This window comes from Glycine max, chromosome 4 (genome assembly GCF_000004515.6).
Source record: "Glycine max cultivar Williams 82 chromosome 4, Glycine_max_v4.0, whole genome shotgun sequence".
In the NCBI taxonomy this organism is placed as follows: Eukaryota; Viridiplantae; Streptophyta; class Magnoliopsida; order Fabales; family Fabaceae; genus Glycine; species Glycine max.
The window spans coordinates 46,402,926-46,420,284 of record NC_016091.4 but is presented as its reverse complement, the minus strand read 5'-3'; the positions used below and the strand labels follow the sequence as shown (position 1 = coordinate 46,420,284).

General features: G+C 33.3%; 1 protein-coding gene across 2 annotated transcripts; it reads left to right on the top strand.

Moving 5' to 3' along the window:
* The first annotated feature begins 7,859 nt into the window (after nt 1–7,859).
* Nucleotides 7,860–15,009, top strand: LOC100800248 (respiratory burst oxidase homolog protein C). 2 transcript variants are annotated; one of them, XM_003522407.5, is made up of 12 exons: nt 7,863–8,632; nt 8,919–9,081; nt 9,397–9,445; nt 9,614–9,727; nt 9,856–10,278; nt 10,441–10,824; nt 11,018–11,113; nt 11,260–11,375; nt 11,529–11,631; nt 11,853–11,926; nt 13,137–13,699; nt 14,408–15,009. In XM_003522407.5, exons 1-12 carry the CDS (start codon nt 8,041–8,043, stop codon nt 14,515–14,517), a joined length of 2,787 nt encoding a protein of 928 aa, XP_003522455.1. In that variant the 5' UTR covers nt 7,863–8,040; the 3' UTR covers nt 14,518–15,009. The 2 variants fall into 2 exon arrangements, with proteins under 2 accessions (XP_014630337.1, XP_003522455.1); XM_014774851.3 differs by lacking the exon at nt 14,408–15,009 and having other exon boundaries at nt 7,860–8,632; nt 11,529–11,641; nt 13,137–13,274.
* The last annotated feature ends 2,350 nt before the right edge of the window (nt 15,010–17,359 follow it).

The following is a 17,359-nucleotide window of genomic DNA, read 5'->3' as shown; positions in this document are numbered from 1 at the left end:
TGCTCTAGTAGCCTAATTAAAAGGGACATTTTCCAACAACCAATTATATCTATGCCCCATGACCCATCTGGTCATTTTAGTATGTTTGACAATCTTGCTGTAGATGAACATCCCAAAGTGAATTTCTTTTAGCCTAAAGCAAGATCTACACCGACAAACCAAAAGGCTATGAGATATTTCAAAAGTTTGTTGCCAAAAATTTAGTATTGTTAATCAGAAGCACCAATTTTTTGCATAGAAATATTTAGTGGTTTCTTCCATCAAACTATCAAAGTAAGAGAGATTTTCATATACCTGCTCCTGTTAGGAAGAGAATCTAAGTCGATATTCTCACGGATTACGTTGCTGTCACCATAATCTGTGTCATGAACAAGCCTTTGCTTGATAGCAGCCAACTCAGCAATAGTGCTGGTAATGATGATGCTAATACGTGTCCTCAGAGTAATAACAGAGCCATGTGGAGGTAGTTGGGGACAAGGAACAACAAAGATTATGATGTGAGTCTAAAAACCAGTAACAGTCATCAGCCATGCCTAAAATGCAGTGAACAACAAGAGGTAAAAAAACATACATTTTCTGCTGCCAATCAATATAAATCAATTTGTTTCTGACAGGAGGTTAACGACAATGCCTCAGGATCCCAGCATCTAACATCACGCCTACACACCTCTTTGGGTAAGCTTCTTTAGAAGCACTTCTAAAAGAAAAAAATAAGAAGAAAAAAGATGAGATGAACTTTTTCATAAACAAAAATAAATTCTTCATGAGTTAATTTTTAGAAGTTCACCAATATAACTTCTCTAAAAGATGAGATAACAAATTAACTAATGAAAAACTTATTTTAACTAATGGAGAAGCTCATTTCATTTTTTTCTTCTTATTTTCTTCTTGTAGAAGTGCTTCTAGAAAAACTTACACAATTTTCTACCAAGTTAGACATATGCAATTATTTCTATCATAATTACATTAGTTAGTTAACCAGTTAGTTACTTTTGGCGGTTAGGCTGGAACCTTTTCTGTTACTGTTAGTTATGCCACATATACTATTTTTTTTTGGTCTTACTACATATACAATTTGCTACTATAGTTGTATTATTAAAGGAATTGAGAGTTCAATAACACATTTTTCTCCTCTCTTGTGCTACATTTTCTCTGTTTTGCTCTTATACCATATTACAGTAAGTATCTACTCTCTCAAACTAGCTAACTAACTAGTTAACTAACTAATATCACTGTTATAATTTCGGCCAGTTGCCAACGTGCTTCTCAGAACCCGAAAACCATACCCTTGGCATGCCTTCTGTTATGATAACATGGCTTCTTTAATTTACATTTTATCATAACAGTTGTATATCAAATATTTCCTCTCCTTGAATTACTTGTGCGTATTCAAATCAACTGCTCTGGCACAAATCAATCTGACTCTGGAGTATCTCAGCAACCGAAAGTGATTGGTACAAGTGGTTCCATATTTGTGTCCTTAAACCAGAGACTAAGGTTTGATCACTAGCTTGAGAATTGAGTGGCAATTGGAGATACCACTTTATCCCAATAGGCCGATTGACCTGGTGGGAGAGGATTAGTTGAGTGTCAAATAGAAGTCTCATATACCTCCAAATTATACAAAAAATACACCTTCTCTTTAAACCTCCATTTCTTCCTCTTCAAGAACTCTTCCCTCATTTCTTTGGCACATTTCTCCCTCTCTCACTCAGTAGGGTCAGTCATTGCCTCCTTCACAGCCTACATATTGTAGCATGCCTTTAGATTCATATGTAAAGAAGGCAAACGAAAAGCAGAATTATATTATATCATTTAAACTTATGCTTTAAACTTTTGGAAACTGTTATTTTCAATTGGAGATAAAGTAAGAATAATCTTGAGTTCATAGTTGCTGATATGAAGCAAGAAATTCTCCACTAAAGGATCCTTTTTGAGGTCTCTCAACTTTTTGACTATGCATTGGAAATTCATTGCCCTGGCTGCTGAACTTCGAAATTATGAGATCGACAGACCAAGAAGTTTCACTACACTACCTGCAAAAACAATTTCTACAGAGACTTTTTTTGGTTATAATGATGGCATGGAGGCTTGAACTTGTAAGTTGTAACCTTTTGCAAACTACCAAACGCCCTTATCACTATCCCACACAGTGGCTCTTCAATACATTTCTAATAGGAGTGAATGACTAATATATTTTGGTCCCAGAGGTATACATAACATCAATCCTCCATTTATTAGTGGCATCAAATTGGCCATTGAATGAGACTTAATGCCATCATTTTTATCCTTCAAACATCGATTTGATTGCAAAAACATGACGCTGACGTACAGGCCAATTTTGTATCATATTTTAGAGGACTAATTTGATGTAATTATAGGATAACAACTGATGCGATGCCACATATCTTTAAGGGACCACAATGGACATGTACACTTTCGATTAGCACTTAATAAACTGTTGTACCGGAGGAAAATAGGAAATTAATAATTGAAAAGCTAATCATCCAAATCTAAATAATAAAAAAAGAGAACAATATAATAAAAGTAAGTAAGGCAAATATATTTTTTTAGTCTATATAATTTAGTGTTTTTTTTTATTTTGTTCTTATAATTTTTTTTCGATTTAGTTCTTATAAAATATGTTTTTTTATTTTATTTTTCGTTCTTAAAATGCTTTAGATAATATTTTTCTCTGCTTACACTATTTTTTTAATGTTTAAAGTATTATCTAAAGCGTTTTAAAGATAAAAAATAAACACATTTTACGAGAATTAAAACAAAAAAAAATATAAGAACAAAAAAATAATAACACTAAATTACAAGGAAAAAAATATTTAAACCTAAAAGTAATTTTGAACCTAATGAATGAACTAAAGATCATCTACGTGTTGAATATACATAAGACCAAAGTGATAAAGCAATAGGGATTGCGGATTGAAATGTACAAAAAATAAATTAGATGAGCAAAAATCATCCCATATAGATGGCTTTGGATCCACTACTTTTCTTGAGAAAGAAGACGACGTAACAATTCAAAGCAGGCTCAATTATAATATAATTACAATTTGGGATGTTGTTCTTTTGTTTATATTCACATGAATAAAATTAAATATAGGGATTTTATTTACTTATTTTATGTAATTTAACATAATCTTGACAAAGTCTAACATACTGACATAAGAGAATATAGTGATACAAATTGGACAAAGAACATCAACAATGGATTGAAATTTTGAAGGAAAGACACAAACATGTATTAATCAGTCAATCAATTTTAGGAAAGATTAAACATATGAGTTACTACATCAATTGAGACTGAGCAAATTCTAAAAACGGTTTACAACTTACCCAAAAGTTGGAGCGACATCTCGTTCAACTCTAGACATAAAAACTGAACAATATCCTCTTCAACAAAGTCCACTAGTGGTTGCCAGCATGCAAGATGAAGGACTACCACCACATGCTCAATCATATGAATTCATGTCATAACATCATCATCATCAACAAGATTATGGGTACAATCCACAATTCTTTAGTGCAAGCAGAGAAGATTTTATGAGCAATCTCATGGGTACAGATCTTCGAATGTCAAAGTATTGTCGGGAGTTCTTCCACTAATGACTTTGTCCATGAAGAACAACTTGTTGTTCCTGATGAACAAGTTAAACCACAAGAACATGAACGAGTACGTCGACAGCTGACAAGAAACAGACAGCCACCCAGATGTGGAACTAGTGGACACAAAATGCATTAATTCCTTGTCCTTGTTAATTATGTCCTATTATGTTCATTGTTAGTTTTCCCTTATTGATTGAGTGAACAGTAAACAATGCATTACTGAGCACTGCATTTTTCTCATACAAATTGATTAAACATTCATTTCTTAAAGATGATTTGACCCCAGGTAGCTTGTTTCGAGACGATGTGACTCCACAATACTTTCTACAAGATGATTTGAGTAAACATTGATTTTTTTGAATAGCACAAACTAAACGTAATAAATTAAGATTCAATCTAAAACATTTATATTGTCGGTGCAATCTCAACTGTTGATATGTGTCACGTGAAAATAGTAGATCACAATAAGTGAGGACATAGAGAGTGTATCCATTCTTGTGTGTTGCAATAATGACATAATTCCAACATAAGAAGGGATAGTTTGAATGTTCTACTGATCCAAAAGTTATCACAATAAGTGAGGACATGTTGCTTGTTGCCTTAAGAAAAACAATTTTTTACGCCAACAGAGACTACAGAATTTTAATAGATGTTTTTACCATCAACTGAACTACACAGATGATGGTTGTGTTTCATACGACTGTATGGAGCTCAAACATGACAATGATGTCAAAAAAATGTTGTCTATCTATTCAGAATTTAATACCAAAGGTTCAATTGAGTTGAATGCAACTTTTGGGCATTCTCTAGATGAAATCCTTGCCCAGTTGTGCAAACCAAAGAAACCAAGAACGACAGATGAGATAATTGCTTTGATGCGTGATGAATTTGTGTAGTAATTACACAAAGTAATTGTTGTCATTTTTTTAGAATAAACTTGCAATTCATCATTGGAATTTTGTTGATGTTCTTTTTTAAACATTCGCTACTTTAATCGTGTTAGTCCCAAATGATTATAATGCTTACCTAAGTTTTATTTATGTAACTTTTTTTTATTCGTCTTCTTCAAACTTGATAAACTTGGTTTTTTTTAATGATAAATTATTTTTAAAAAAATATTATTCAAGTAATAATAGTTTTACATGAATTAATGCATACTATTAAAATTGAATATGTTCTATTTATTTAATTTGTTTGGGTAAAAGAATTAGATCCGTTAAATATATGTATTTTGATAAATATTAAACTAAATTAAATTTATATTGAGTATTCAAATATATTTATTTTTCTTAAATACTATTCAAGATAAATTATACTTTGTTATAAATTAATATATATCAATCAATAAAATAAAAAATTTAAAACAAAAACATAACAATAATGTTTTTAAAAAAGTGTAAGGAAAAAAAATAGAAAACAATTTTAAAAAAACAAAGTGGCCAAAAACAAGACAAATATTAAGACTTTAAGATTTTACTCATCTAGAATCTTGTAGACCATTGTCTTCTGTGCTAGAAAAGGAATGGCCAAGAAAGCACCGATCAAAATCAACGGTCCATAATGCATTGATATAAACAAGATTACTATTCACTCGTCAGGAATCTTACATAGTTTTGTCCTCTATTTCAAAAAATAAGTGGTTGAGATAACACCAACGATAATCAACAGTCTATAATGCATTGACATAAACGATGTTATTATTCATCGATCAGGAATCTTGTAGAGTTTTGTCTTCTGCGCCAAAAAAATGAGTGGTTGAAATAACACTGATGACAATCAACGACTCATAATGCATTGAGGAAAACGAGATTCATGTTCACTCATTAGGAATCCTATCCTTTGTGTCAGAAAAAAGGATGTTACCCCACGTTTTTTTCCCATGCAATTTTTACCTCACATAGATTATTTCAAGACAATGTGATTGAACAATACTTTCTACGAGACGATTGGACTAAACACTATGTTTATTTAATAACGCAAACCAAACATAATTAATTAGGACTCAATTTAAATCGTTTATATTATCGATACAATCTTAATCGTTACTATTTGTCACGTGAAAACACTAAATTACCTATTATATATAGAGTAGGGTGTTAGATGTAACTCAACACCTTTATTTACTATTCACCCTATCTCATCATTTTCAAATCATTTATTTTTCTTACAAAGTCTCAATCATCATGGACAATAATCTTTGGGAGCTTCTCGAAGTTCATGATTTATATCTCCCATCCTTTATTTGTTGAAAGAAGAATTTGTTGTCTATAATACTTCCGCAATGCTCGAACACGATTCTCTTTTGTAAAAAATATTCATGGCTTATACCAAACAAATATTCTTTATATAGAAGAAACTTTTATAAGAAAATATAGAAGAAACTTTTTTCTTTATTGTTTATTGATTATGAGATTAATTTGTCTTGATCCAATCCATATTTTACTGCTATTATGACTTGGTTTGAGTTTACTTGATCAAACCTTTTCGTTAAAAATTCACATGTCCTTTGTGAAAATGAAGAAGAAAATCACTCTCTTATCTCATGCAATTTTTTCTATTATCTTTCTTTTTACTTTCTTCTCCTTGTTCCTTTACTTTACCTTTGAGATGGAGTTAATAAAATTATATTTCCACAGATTATAGATTTAGATTCATCTTAGAAGAGCCTCGTATATATTTTCTCATTATTAAAATTTTTACAGTGCCAGTTAATGTATCTTTGACTTTTTTTTCCTTTTTTTCTCCTAATTTTTCAACAAGATGTTGATGCAGAGGAAATTTATATGCATAGAACTTTTTGCATTTTTTTTTCAAAGTTTCACGTTCAAATCTCCCAACACAGTTTTAATGAGCTAAGGACTCCAGCCAATTAGATGGACTACAAACCAATTTTTTTGGTTGAAAAGCAAAACGTCCCCGTCTTTCATGGGACATGAGTAGAGTTCTTTTGAAGTCTCTTAGCACGATCTTCCTAACTTTTTTCTTTTTCTTTTCCTTCTTAAAATGAAGATATTTTCATAGTGAGAAGTTGTACGTAAATCTAATACTTCCTATCATGTGATTTTAACAAGGTTCTTAGCATCTTTTGGTTAATAAATTAAATTAATGTTTTATTAATCAGTGTCTCTGTCCTAATAGTATTGATTAAGGAATTAATTTTTGTTTATTAACAATCATGTAAGAGCACATTTTAAAATATGAAAAAAAAATTGCATTCTAATATTTTTTTTTCTTTTTACATCTTTAACCAATGCTCTAATTAATTAATAATTTCGAACTAACATTAGACATTTAGTGTAATTCGAAACGTTCATAAATGAACATTTTATGATTATTTAAAAAAAAAATGAAATGGAGAACTTGCAATGCTTCTTCAACGTTATTCCACCTTTGTGTGCCGAGTATCATGGCGTGAAACACGATGAATTGGTGGGGGCTAATCTAGGAAAGGAGTCTTTTCTACATTCTGCTAGAGATATTTACATTTTACATGGTAAACATTTTCATGATATCACAACAAAGTATACTATCTTGGATGTAATTAAGTTGACAAAGAGAGGAAGATCTAATTTTGATTCTCATATATAGGGAAAAAAGTTTGCAAGTTTATTTTAATAATTTTTAGTTTATCTTTACTTCATATAAATTATTTTCTTTTTTTTCATTTTTATTTTTATTAAATTGCTAAGAATTTTTTTATGTCTTTATTAATCAAATAATTAATTACAATATGTTATTTTACACCTATCAGTTAATTTAATAAAGTTTTTTGTTCATCTCATTTTAGGTTAATTTAATAAAGTTCTTTGTTCATCTTATTTTAAGGTTAATTGAGATGAAACACTCACAGAAAAAAGAAAAAAAAATAAAAAAGTAATCATTAATATTAACTCACTTATTTAATATACTAACATAATACTAGATTCTTTGTTATTTTTTAAAAGTTATTAACAATCATAAGAATACGAGGAAACATTAAATCAAAATTAAGCTTAAAAAAAAGTTTGGTTTCATAATTATAAGTCTTTGTTATATTTTATAGTACTGACAAACAGTGTCTTAAAAAAAGTTTTTTTTTTTACATTAAAGTGTCTTCAAAAAAGTATATTTTTAAGTCTTCAAAAAAGTGTTATTAACTAAACATCTATTAAGTCTTTGTCTTTCTCTCTTTTAATATTATTATAATCATAATCAACAATCAACAAGACAATAATAATAATAATATTAAAACACAACTCTCCAGTGTCTGCATCTCTATCGAGAAATGGAACATTGGAAAAGCCTTATCATATAAAGGGTGTGTGTGAAGAGAGAGGAACTGAAGAACAGAAGAAGGATCTTCGGTATCTGAACCAGTACGCATAAAAATCTGCATCTGGGAACCTCAGACACACACAGGAGCAGCAGAAGAAGAAGAAAATGGGAACAGACGTGGTTGTCGGAGGAGCTTCTTCAGATTCACATCACCACCACCGTGACTCTGACATAGAACTCATTGCTGAAAGAGCACCTTTACCTCACAGTGGACCACTGAACAAAAGAAGAAGTTCCAAATTAAACAACACTTCTTCTGCTTCCACCTCCGCCACAGAGGAACAAGATGAAGGAGACTACGTTGAGGTCACTATGGACATCCAAGGTGACTCTGTGGCACTTCACAGTGTCAAAACTGTTAACAACGATCAAAGCGAAGATGAGAAACTGATTCTGCTTGGCAAAGGCATGGAGAAGAAAAGGTCCTTTGGTGCCTCCGTTGTGAGAAGTGCTTCCATTCGTATACAACAAGTGTCTCAGGAGCTGAAGCGTTTTGCTTCCTTGTCGAAGCAAACTGCATCTTCCAGATTGCACTATGACAGGAACAAATCCGCGGCTTCTCATGCTCTCAAGGGACTCAAGTTTATCAGCAAGACTGATGCTGGTGCAGGGTGGGTTGAGGTTGAAAGGCAGTTTGATGCTCTCACTGCTTCCACTAATGGATACCTGCATCGCTCTCTCTTTGCCAAGTGCATAGGTATATTTGAGTTGATCACTGGTCGAGAAATTACTCCATGGTCCGAGACTGTCGTGGTCACGGATAATCTCCATGTGACACATAGCATAACTGAGTTTTATTGATTCTTTCTCGTAAATTGAGAAAAACTCAGTTACCTGTCACGTGAAGATTAGTCATGATCATGGGCACTTGGTGGTTCTGGATCATGTGATAATTTCTCGTGTTTTTTTTTCTTTACTTAGCTTCAAATGTTTGTTGTTGGTGTATGGAGTGGTTTTTTAGATGCGTTTGGTTTTAATTGTAGAGATGAACAAGGAGTCAGAAGCCTTTGCAGGGGAGCTTTTTGATGCGCTTTCTAGGAGGAGGGAAATTCAGGGGGATTCCATTAACAAGGCCCAGCTGAAGGACTTCTGGGACCAGATTTCTGACCAGAATTTCGATTCTAGGCTCAGAACATTCTTTGACATGTAAGTCTATGTTTGGTGTTTAGTTTCGTTCAAAAAGTAAAACGGAAAAGGCCTCGTTTGGTTTTCAGTAGGGTCTGATTGTAAACTGAGTTTTGTTTTAATTTTCCCTCAAAACACAGTTTGAAATAAGAGAAGAGAGAAGGTTGCTTTTGGGGTCTTAATTTGTAAAATGAAGTTCATTAAAAAAGTTTGCAAACTATATTCCAAACATACACTAATTCTTTGATCTTTGCTTTTTCTGGTTTATAAAGTTTAAGTGAAAAAATATGTGGCGAATGTCCTGAAATATGTTACCAAGCTTAATTTGTAATGCAGGGTTGATAAAGATGCGGATGGAAGAATCACTGAGGAAGAAATTAAAGAGGTATGGCATCATAAATTCACCACTAAGGAATTCTAATATTGTTACTTTTTAGTCTCATCAACTCACAGAATTAGTAAAGTAGTTTTATGGGAAACTTTTTTTCTGGTTTGCATTTTGTTCCCATTGGAATAGGATTTTCCTTGATTGTGTGATCGATTCTGTTTTCAGATTATCTGCCTTAGCGCCACTACCAACAAACTTGCAAACATACAGAAGCAGGCAGAGGAATATGCGGCTTTGATCATGGAAGAACTAGACCCTGAAGACACAGGATTTATCATGGTAATTAGTAATTGGATAAGCCTATTATTTCATATTCATAAGATAGGCATCAAAATGTTTTCACTATTATAGATTCTCATCTTAGCCACATTTCTTTGGCCATTTGGTGATTATTAATGTGAAAACAGGTAAACGATCTAGAGATGCTCTTGTTACATGGACCAACCCATTCTACTAGAGGAGATAGCAAGTACCTGAGCCAAATGCTAAGCTTAAAGCTTAAGCCTGTAGATGAAGACAATCCTATTAGGAGGTGGTACACAAACACCAAGTACTTCCTGCAGGACAATTGGCAAAGAACTTGGGTATTGCTGCTGTGGATTGGCGTCATGTTAGGTCTATTTGCCTACAAATTTGTGCAGTATAGGAGAGAAGATGCATATGAGGTGATGGGCCATTGTGTATGCATGGCCAAAGGTGCAGCTGAGACACTTAAATTGAACATGGCTATTATCTTGCTACCAGTTTGCAGAAACACCATCACTTGGCTAAGGAACAAGACCAAGCTTGGCATTATGGTTCCTTTTGATGACAACCTCAACTTCCACAAGGTAATGTTTACTGCTGGTTGTTCATTTGAGAATTGAGTGAGACTAAAAAAGAACATATGTGTCACTATGTTCAAATGTTTGTTGAGACTTGGTAGCTTTAATAAGTCAATAAGGTAATGAAATTTGTAGTAGCAAGCACATTAGAGTTTTTTTTTTTTGCAGTGCATAGCTGTGGCAGTAACAATCGGAGTTGGTATACATGGCATCTACCATCTTGCTTGTGACTTTCCTCGCCTTCTTGATGCAAGTAGCGAAAAGTACAAGCTCATGGAACCTTTTTTCGGAGATCAACCATCAAGTTATTGGTTTTTTGTCAAATCATGGGAAGGAGTAACAGGGATTATCATGGTTGTGCTAATGGCAATAGCCTTCACTTTAGCCACCCCTTGGTTCAGGAGAGGCAGGGTCAAGCTACCCAAACCCCTCAACAATCTCACCGGCTTCAACGCCTTCTGGTACTCACATCATCTCTTTGTCATTGTCTATGCACTGCTCATTGTGCATGGAATCAAACTTTACTTGACCAAGGAATGGTACAAGAAAACGGTTAGCACCTTCCTTTAGTTCTTTAGACTTAAAGCTATTTACATCTTTTAGTATAACTTTTAAAGTAGTTATTTTAAAAACTAATAAGTTTATCATACATGACAGTATGCAATTGGACAACAGCTTAAAAACCCTTTACATTGTTAGTGTCTTCTGATTAATATTGTTGAAACTTGTTATATGTGTTTTGTAGACCTGGATGTATTTGGCTATTCCCATTATCATTTACTTATCAGAAAGATTGACTAGAGCACTCAGATCAAGCATCAAGCCTGTGAGAATATTAAAGGTGAGCATCGAATAATTTAATCACTCGTTGTATGAAAGAAATATATGGTCCCATTGAATATTATTTTTGGCTAATCTGTGAAGTATGGTACATAAAAAGATTCTCGAAAGGTATGTCTCACCACATTTTCACTGCACAATTTGAAGGTGGCTGTTTATCCTGGAAATGTGTTGTCTCTTCATATGTCAAAGCCCCAGGGATTTAGATACAAGAGTGGACAATACATGTTTCTCAATTGTGCTGCTGTGTCTCCATTTGAATGGTATGAATTTGAAGAAAGTTTAATAACTCTTGTGTTTTATAGCTAATTTGCATCTAAATACCCTCAAGGTGCATGCACCTCCACTATTTTTATGCTCTCATTTCTCAAAATCTAAGTCCTTCATAGTTAAATACAGTGTTTATGATTTCACAGGCATCCATTTTCTATAACCTCCGCCCCTGGTGATGATTACCTTAGCGTTCATATCAGAACACTTGGTGATTGGACCCGGAGTCTCAAAGTCAAGTTCTCAGAGGTGAATTCAGGTTAATTTTTGTTGGATAATATGATTTGGATAACACTAATTTACATAGCAAAACTCAGAAATTCTTACAATATTACATCTGTTTTTGTGGGTGCAATATCACATTTTTCTTTAAAAAAAAATATTTGCAATTCTACGTGTAATCTTGTTTACTTTCAAATCCGTGTTCTCTTTTTCTGATTAGCTAGGTTGTTACTTTTTGTTTCTTTCAGTGTTGCCAGCCACCGGACAACGGCAAGAGTGGACTTCTAAGAGCTGAATACTTGCAAGGAGATAGAAGTCCGAGGTAATTAACCCACATTTAACATGGGAAATGTCACATTTTAAATGAAAAAAATATTCCTTTCACAAGATTTTTTTTTTATAATTTATTGTTATTCTTATTTGTCATATCATTTATTCTACATGTTATTTTCCTTTTCTATCTCTCCTTATTATTATAAAAAATATTATGAAAATAACTTTATTTTTTAAAAAAATGTGATGGATAGGCATGCCAAAAACGGATCACAAACGCCAACTGTATCATGTGATTGAATATACCTGAGATAATTAAGTCATGAGTAGGGTTTTTTTTGGTAGGAAAAAAACATAGAATTCATACACACTGTTTAACTAAATGATCTAAACCTCTTTGATTATGAATAATATATGAAAAACAACTCACATAACTTACATAATTTGGATGGGTTTGTTTTTAAAAAAAATTTAAAATGCTTTCGAGATTTTTATTTGTTCAATATTGTTTTTAAATTTTAAATTATGAAGAATAGTAAAATAACTTCTTTAGGAAATTTTGTTAACTATTATAAATTCTTTAGGCTTATTTTTTAATTTATAATGTATTTTCAACAAAATAAGCATACCCTTTATCATTATATTTTTTCTTTTATTTTTCTAGTTAAATAAAAATCAATCATTTACACTATGTAAAACTTTATTTGTTGGGTTAGACTTAGAAACTCATTCGCCAAAACATTGGGATTGGGCATCTAAATTAAACAAACTTGTTTTGTTGTCGTTATTTAGCTTGGTGTCAATAAATAATAATGTTTGCCGACATTCCCGATGCCACCTTCCCACGAGCTTAGATTTTTTATCGTCCTAGTGGCCAAAGCAAACGGTTGCTATTATTTCGATTTCGGACTTAGAAAATTACTATTATTATTAAAAAAAAATAAAGGAGATAAGGACGCTTGTTGAAAATGCTTGTTTATTGTTTGTAAGCGTGGTAGGTAATCAATCAGCCCAAGCAATTTTATTCATTTTGAATTGATTAAGTGTTAATTAAACACATAACCCAAACGCTTTAAAATGTTCTGAATCAGACTTACAAATTGTCATTTTCCCCTTATGCCATCGTGTGAAGTATATTCTTACAACTTCAATTGTATAGTGACAGGCAAATGATACTTTATTTTAGTATATACAAGTTCTATTGCTTAATTAGTGGCAAACAAGTAGTAATTTTCAACCTTCATTATATTATCATGTAGTACTCTCCCTAAAGTTCTAATTGACGGTCCGTACGGAGCACCAGCCCAAGACTACAAGCAATATGAGGTGGTTTTGCTAGTGGGGCTAGGAATTGGAGCCACCCCAATGATTAGTATACTTAAGGACATAGTGAATAACATGAAAGCCATGGAAGAGGAAGAGGAGACCAACATAGAGGAAGGAACAAATAGTGGGTTTGGTAATAAATCACCAAGAGGGTCGTCCCCACACAAGAAAAATAGCTCGAGCAACTTCAACACTAGGAGGGCCTACTTCTATTGGGTGACAAGGGAGCAAGGGTCCTTTGATTGGTTCAAAGGGGTGATGAATGAGGTGGCTGAAGAGGATCATAAGGGGGTGATTGAGCTCCACAACTATTGCACTAGTGTCTATGAAGAGGGTGATGCTCGCTCAGCTCTTATTGCTATGTTGCAATCTCTAAACCATGCCAAGAATGGCGTGGACATTGTCTCTGGCACGCGTGTAAAGTCCCACTTTGCTAAACCTAATTGGCGCGCTGTCTACAAGCGCATTGCGGTTAGTCATCCACGAGCTCGTGTTGGTGAGTTCTCCACTCTTTAAATAAGTAACATTGTTTTACAGAAAAATGATTATTCACTCTAAAATATTTATATATGATAAATTTGTTATATTTAAAGTAATTATTTTAAAATAATTCAAACAATACTTTATGATTAAATACCTTATCACTTATTGTACATTTCTTTGTTTTGAACACCTTATTCATACTCTTCATTTTTATTTTTTTTCTCTTCTTATAACATCATATCACTTATTGTACTTATATTTTTGAACTTTTTTCTTCTTCTCTCTATCTATCAACTAGTATTTGGGGGTGTTCGAATATATTTTTCCTTCGGTTTTAGTCACACTAGTACCTTCTTCCTAACATGTGTACTTGTGCTTATGTGGTTTTAACCTTTTAAAAGTTCTCTCCGTGGAGGAGCTTTCGCAAAATAAAATAAAGTGAAGCTTTGCAAAAATTTGAATGGATGGATATCATCTAGATAGAGGAGAAAATAATATGGGTCAGACCACGCCTACATAATCTTAATCTGGATAATCACCACGTTACAGACAGTTATATTTTTCTATTTACTAAAAAGAATTCATAAAGTTTGACAATGTGACACATAGATATTGTTTTAGATGATCTAAACCATACAATGATTTCTCAAGATGGTGATTCAAATTATTGTTTTGGTTGATGTGTGCCTCTAACTAAAAACATGTTAATGTAATAATGCAGGGGTATTTTACTGTGGGCCACCAGCGCTAACCAAAGAGCTTGGTCAGTTAGCTTCGGATTTCTCTCACAACACAAACACGAAATATGATTTCCACAAGGAAAATTTCTAATAAGATGGAGATTGTTGAGGGCAAGATGGTCTTCCAGCTTTATATCACACCATGAAGATTATTACACCATATCCTTGTTGATAATAATTAATCCATGTGTTTCAATGTAGGAATAATAATTACGGATTTGTATAATTGCGAAAGCTTTGCTTTAAGGTTAAAATGGTTGTTTGTGGGCTACCAGATACCAAAGGTGTGATTGGATGGCAACGGCATCAGTTCCAAAAGTGAATCACGAGATGATGTGCAATGCGAGTAGCAGAAGATTACATACTTAAACATTTCGTGGAGGGGAATAATTTTTCCAACCGGAAATAGGTGGCAGCACTTACATTACATGAACCTCATAAGAATTAGTCCAGGTGCATCATGGACTCTACAAGGTTGATTGTGTTTAAATATTAAGCGATCGATGTTATGGAAATGAAGACCTATAACCATTGTAGCAAGTAACATTTTGCATTGTAAAAAAATTACCACCTTGGCCTTCAAGAAGATATTAAATATATATATATATATATATATGCAATGAATAATCAACCGTGCTTTATCAAGTAACAGTTCGAATACTGAACTCCCCCACACCAATTGCATCTTACATAGGACCCCTAGCATGCTACCTCTGCCCTTTCAAAACCAACCCCTCTCGTTAATTTCCTACTTAATATTATCACTAAATTAATAACTTTTGGTTAAGTTGTTTCGTTTCGTTGTTGCATTATTGGTCAATTTCTTCATTTACAACAGGCTTAATCATCAATTTGATATTTAAATTATATTAAAAGATTCAATTTAATTTTCAAATTTTAAAGAATACATCGAGGTCTTTTGTGAAATTGAAACTAACACAGTAAAGTTTGAGATTTTCAATGGTTTTCATTTGTGAATAATCACAATTTTTAGTCGTTTATTTTTATTAGTTTTAAAAATAAAAAATCACATCCAAAATTTCGGGAACCCATTATTGCTAGTGTCCACATAATCCCACCCAAATTTATAATTGTTATTATTTATTTTTTTTTGTTTATGTGATAGAGTAATGTAAAAAATAAATAAATATATATATCCTTAATTTATTCTTTTATCTTTTATATAAATATTATATTATTTTAGTTTCAAAAGTGACGTGACAAAACATGATTGTCTGTGTAAAAGAGTCATTTACACACCATGGAAAAGTATTCTTTTGTTTAGTATAGTACTTAAAGTGTATTATGTGTTTATGTAGCTCTGTGACTCAAGTGGTGAATACCTTACAAGAAAGAGAAGCAATGGAATACACTATTGTAGTAGCTGAAACAGCAGATTCTCCAGCTAAGTTACAATACCTGGCCCCTTATACAGGAGCAGGAGCAGGCTAAATATTTTATGTACCGTAAACTTCACACTTTAATCATGCATGATGATCTCTCCAAACAAGCACAGGCTTATCACCAAATGTCTCTTCTATTACGAAAACCACCTGGTCGCGAAGCTTATCCGGGGATGTTAATGTATCAAGATCAGGATAGAATATACATCGGAAGTGTTAAAATGTTTGTTAACATTCCAAGTTTGGGAAGAGGTACGTCACTGATGAGGGAGGGTTCTCAAGAAAGAACATGGGTATAGCATAGAATAGGGATGAAACCAGTGGCGATAAAAACAGACCTTTTTGTAGAGCGTGGTGGTGGTTCTGGGAAAGATTCATTGGCCCAAGCTGTAAGAAAGGAGTGGAAACTTGAAAAGAAACGCCGGCAAGTGAAGAAAATTAATAATGATGTAGCAAAGGATACAAGTTGGAGTGGGATGGACATTTAAGTGGATTTGGGTAACAAACAATGGCTAAGAAATGTTGGGTTGGTTGGTTAAGGGACCTCACACTTTATGACAAGGTTAATGAGGCGTATGTTTTTGGTGGAATGGGGTTGAGCAGGCTGAAGTATCTAGGAGGGTAAAATGTTAAGAGCTGTTAAAAGAGGAAGAAGATGGCATTCTAGTGGAGCCCTGAACTACAACATGGTTATAAGCTAATCAGATTGAAGTGCACAGGTTTACCACTACACGCATGGGACCTTGAGAGTTTCTCTAAGGTTGTGGCAGCTTTTGGAATGCTGGTAACTATAGATGAAGCCACAATGAAGATGAACAAATTAAGTCAATGAAGTTTGTCTTCTGGTTAAAACTTCAACTATACAACCTTTCTCTATGTGCTCCAAAGTTAGGATCAACGAGTTTTTCTACCAAGTACGCATGGTTGAGGAGGTGGGGTATCAAGAAAGGAAGTGTGAGTGTGTTGAGTGGAAGTTTCAGCCTTCTATAGTGGAAAGCTCATCCTTAGCTAGTGAAAGCTAGCATCTCTGAGTGTTCTATGGATGATGGTGAGTGGGTACTGGGTAGGTGGTGGCACGGTGGTCGGCGATATTGTTTCGGTGACAGAAACGGGTCTATCACAAAGGCAACTTCTGAATTTGGGAAGAGAATGTCAACACCAACTTTCTCGAGTTACAAGTTGAGGAATGGTATTATTGTTCTTTTGGGGTGTAGAAATAAAAAAGGGAGGTGCAAGAAGCAATTGCCAATGAAGAATAGCATGGACATCTAGGGAAAGAGCAATCGAGTCATGCCTCATGACCAACGTTATACCACTTCTTCATAGAATCAAGTCCAAAGTTCCATAACTTTTACTAGGATAAAATCTACGTATTATTGCAGCTGTTTAATATTAAATGTGCACAAGATTTATATATAAATAACTGAATAAAAAAAAACAAAACTATAGCTTTTTGTACGTAGTCTTGGCAACGTAGTTCAACTCCCTCGGCTCTATATTACTCCAATAGGGGATGTATTTAATTACAAT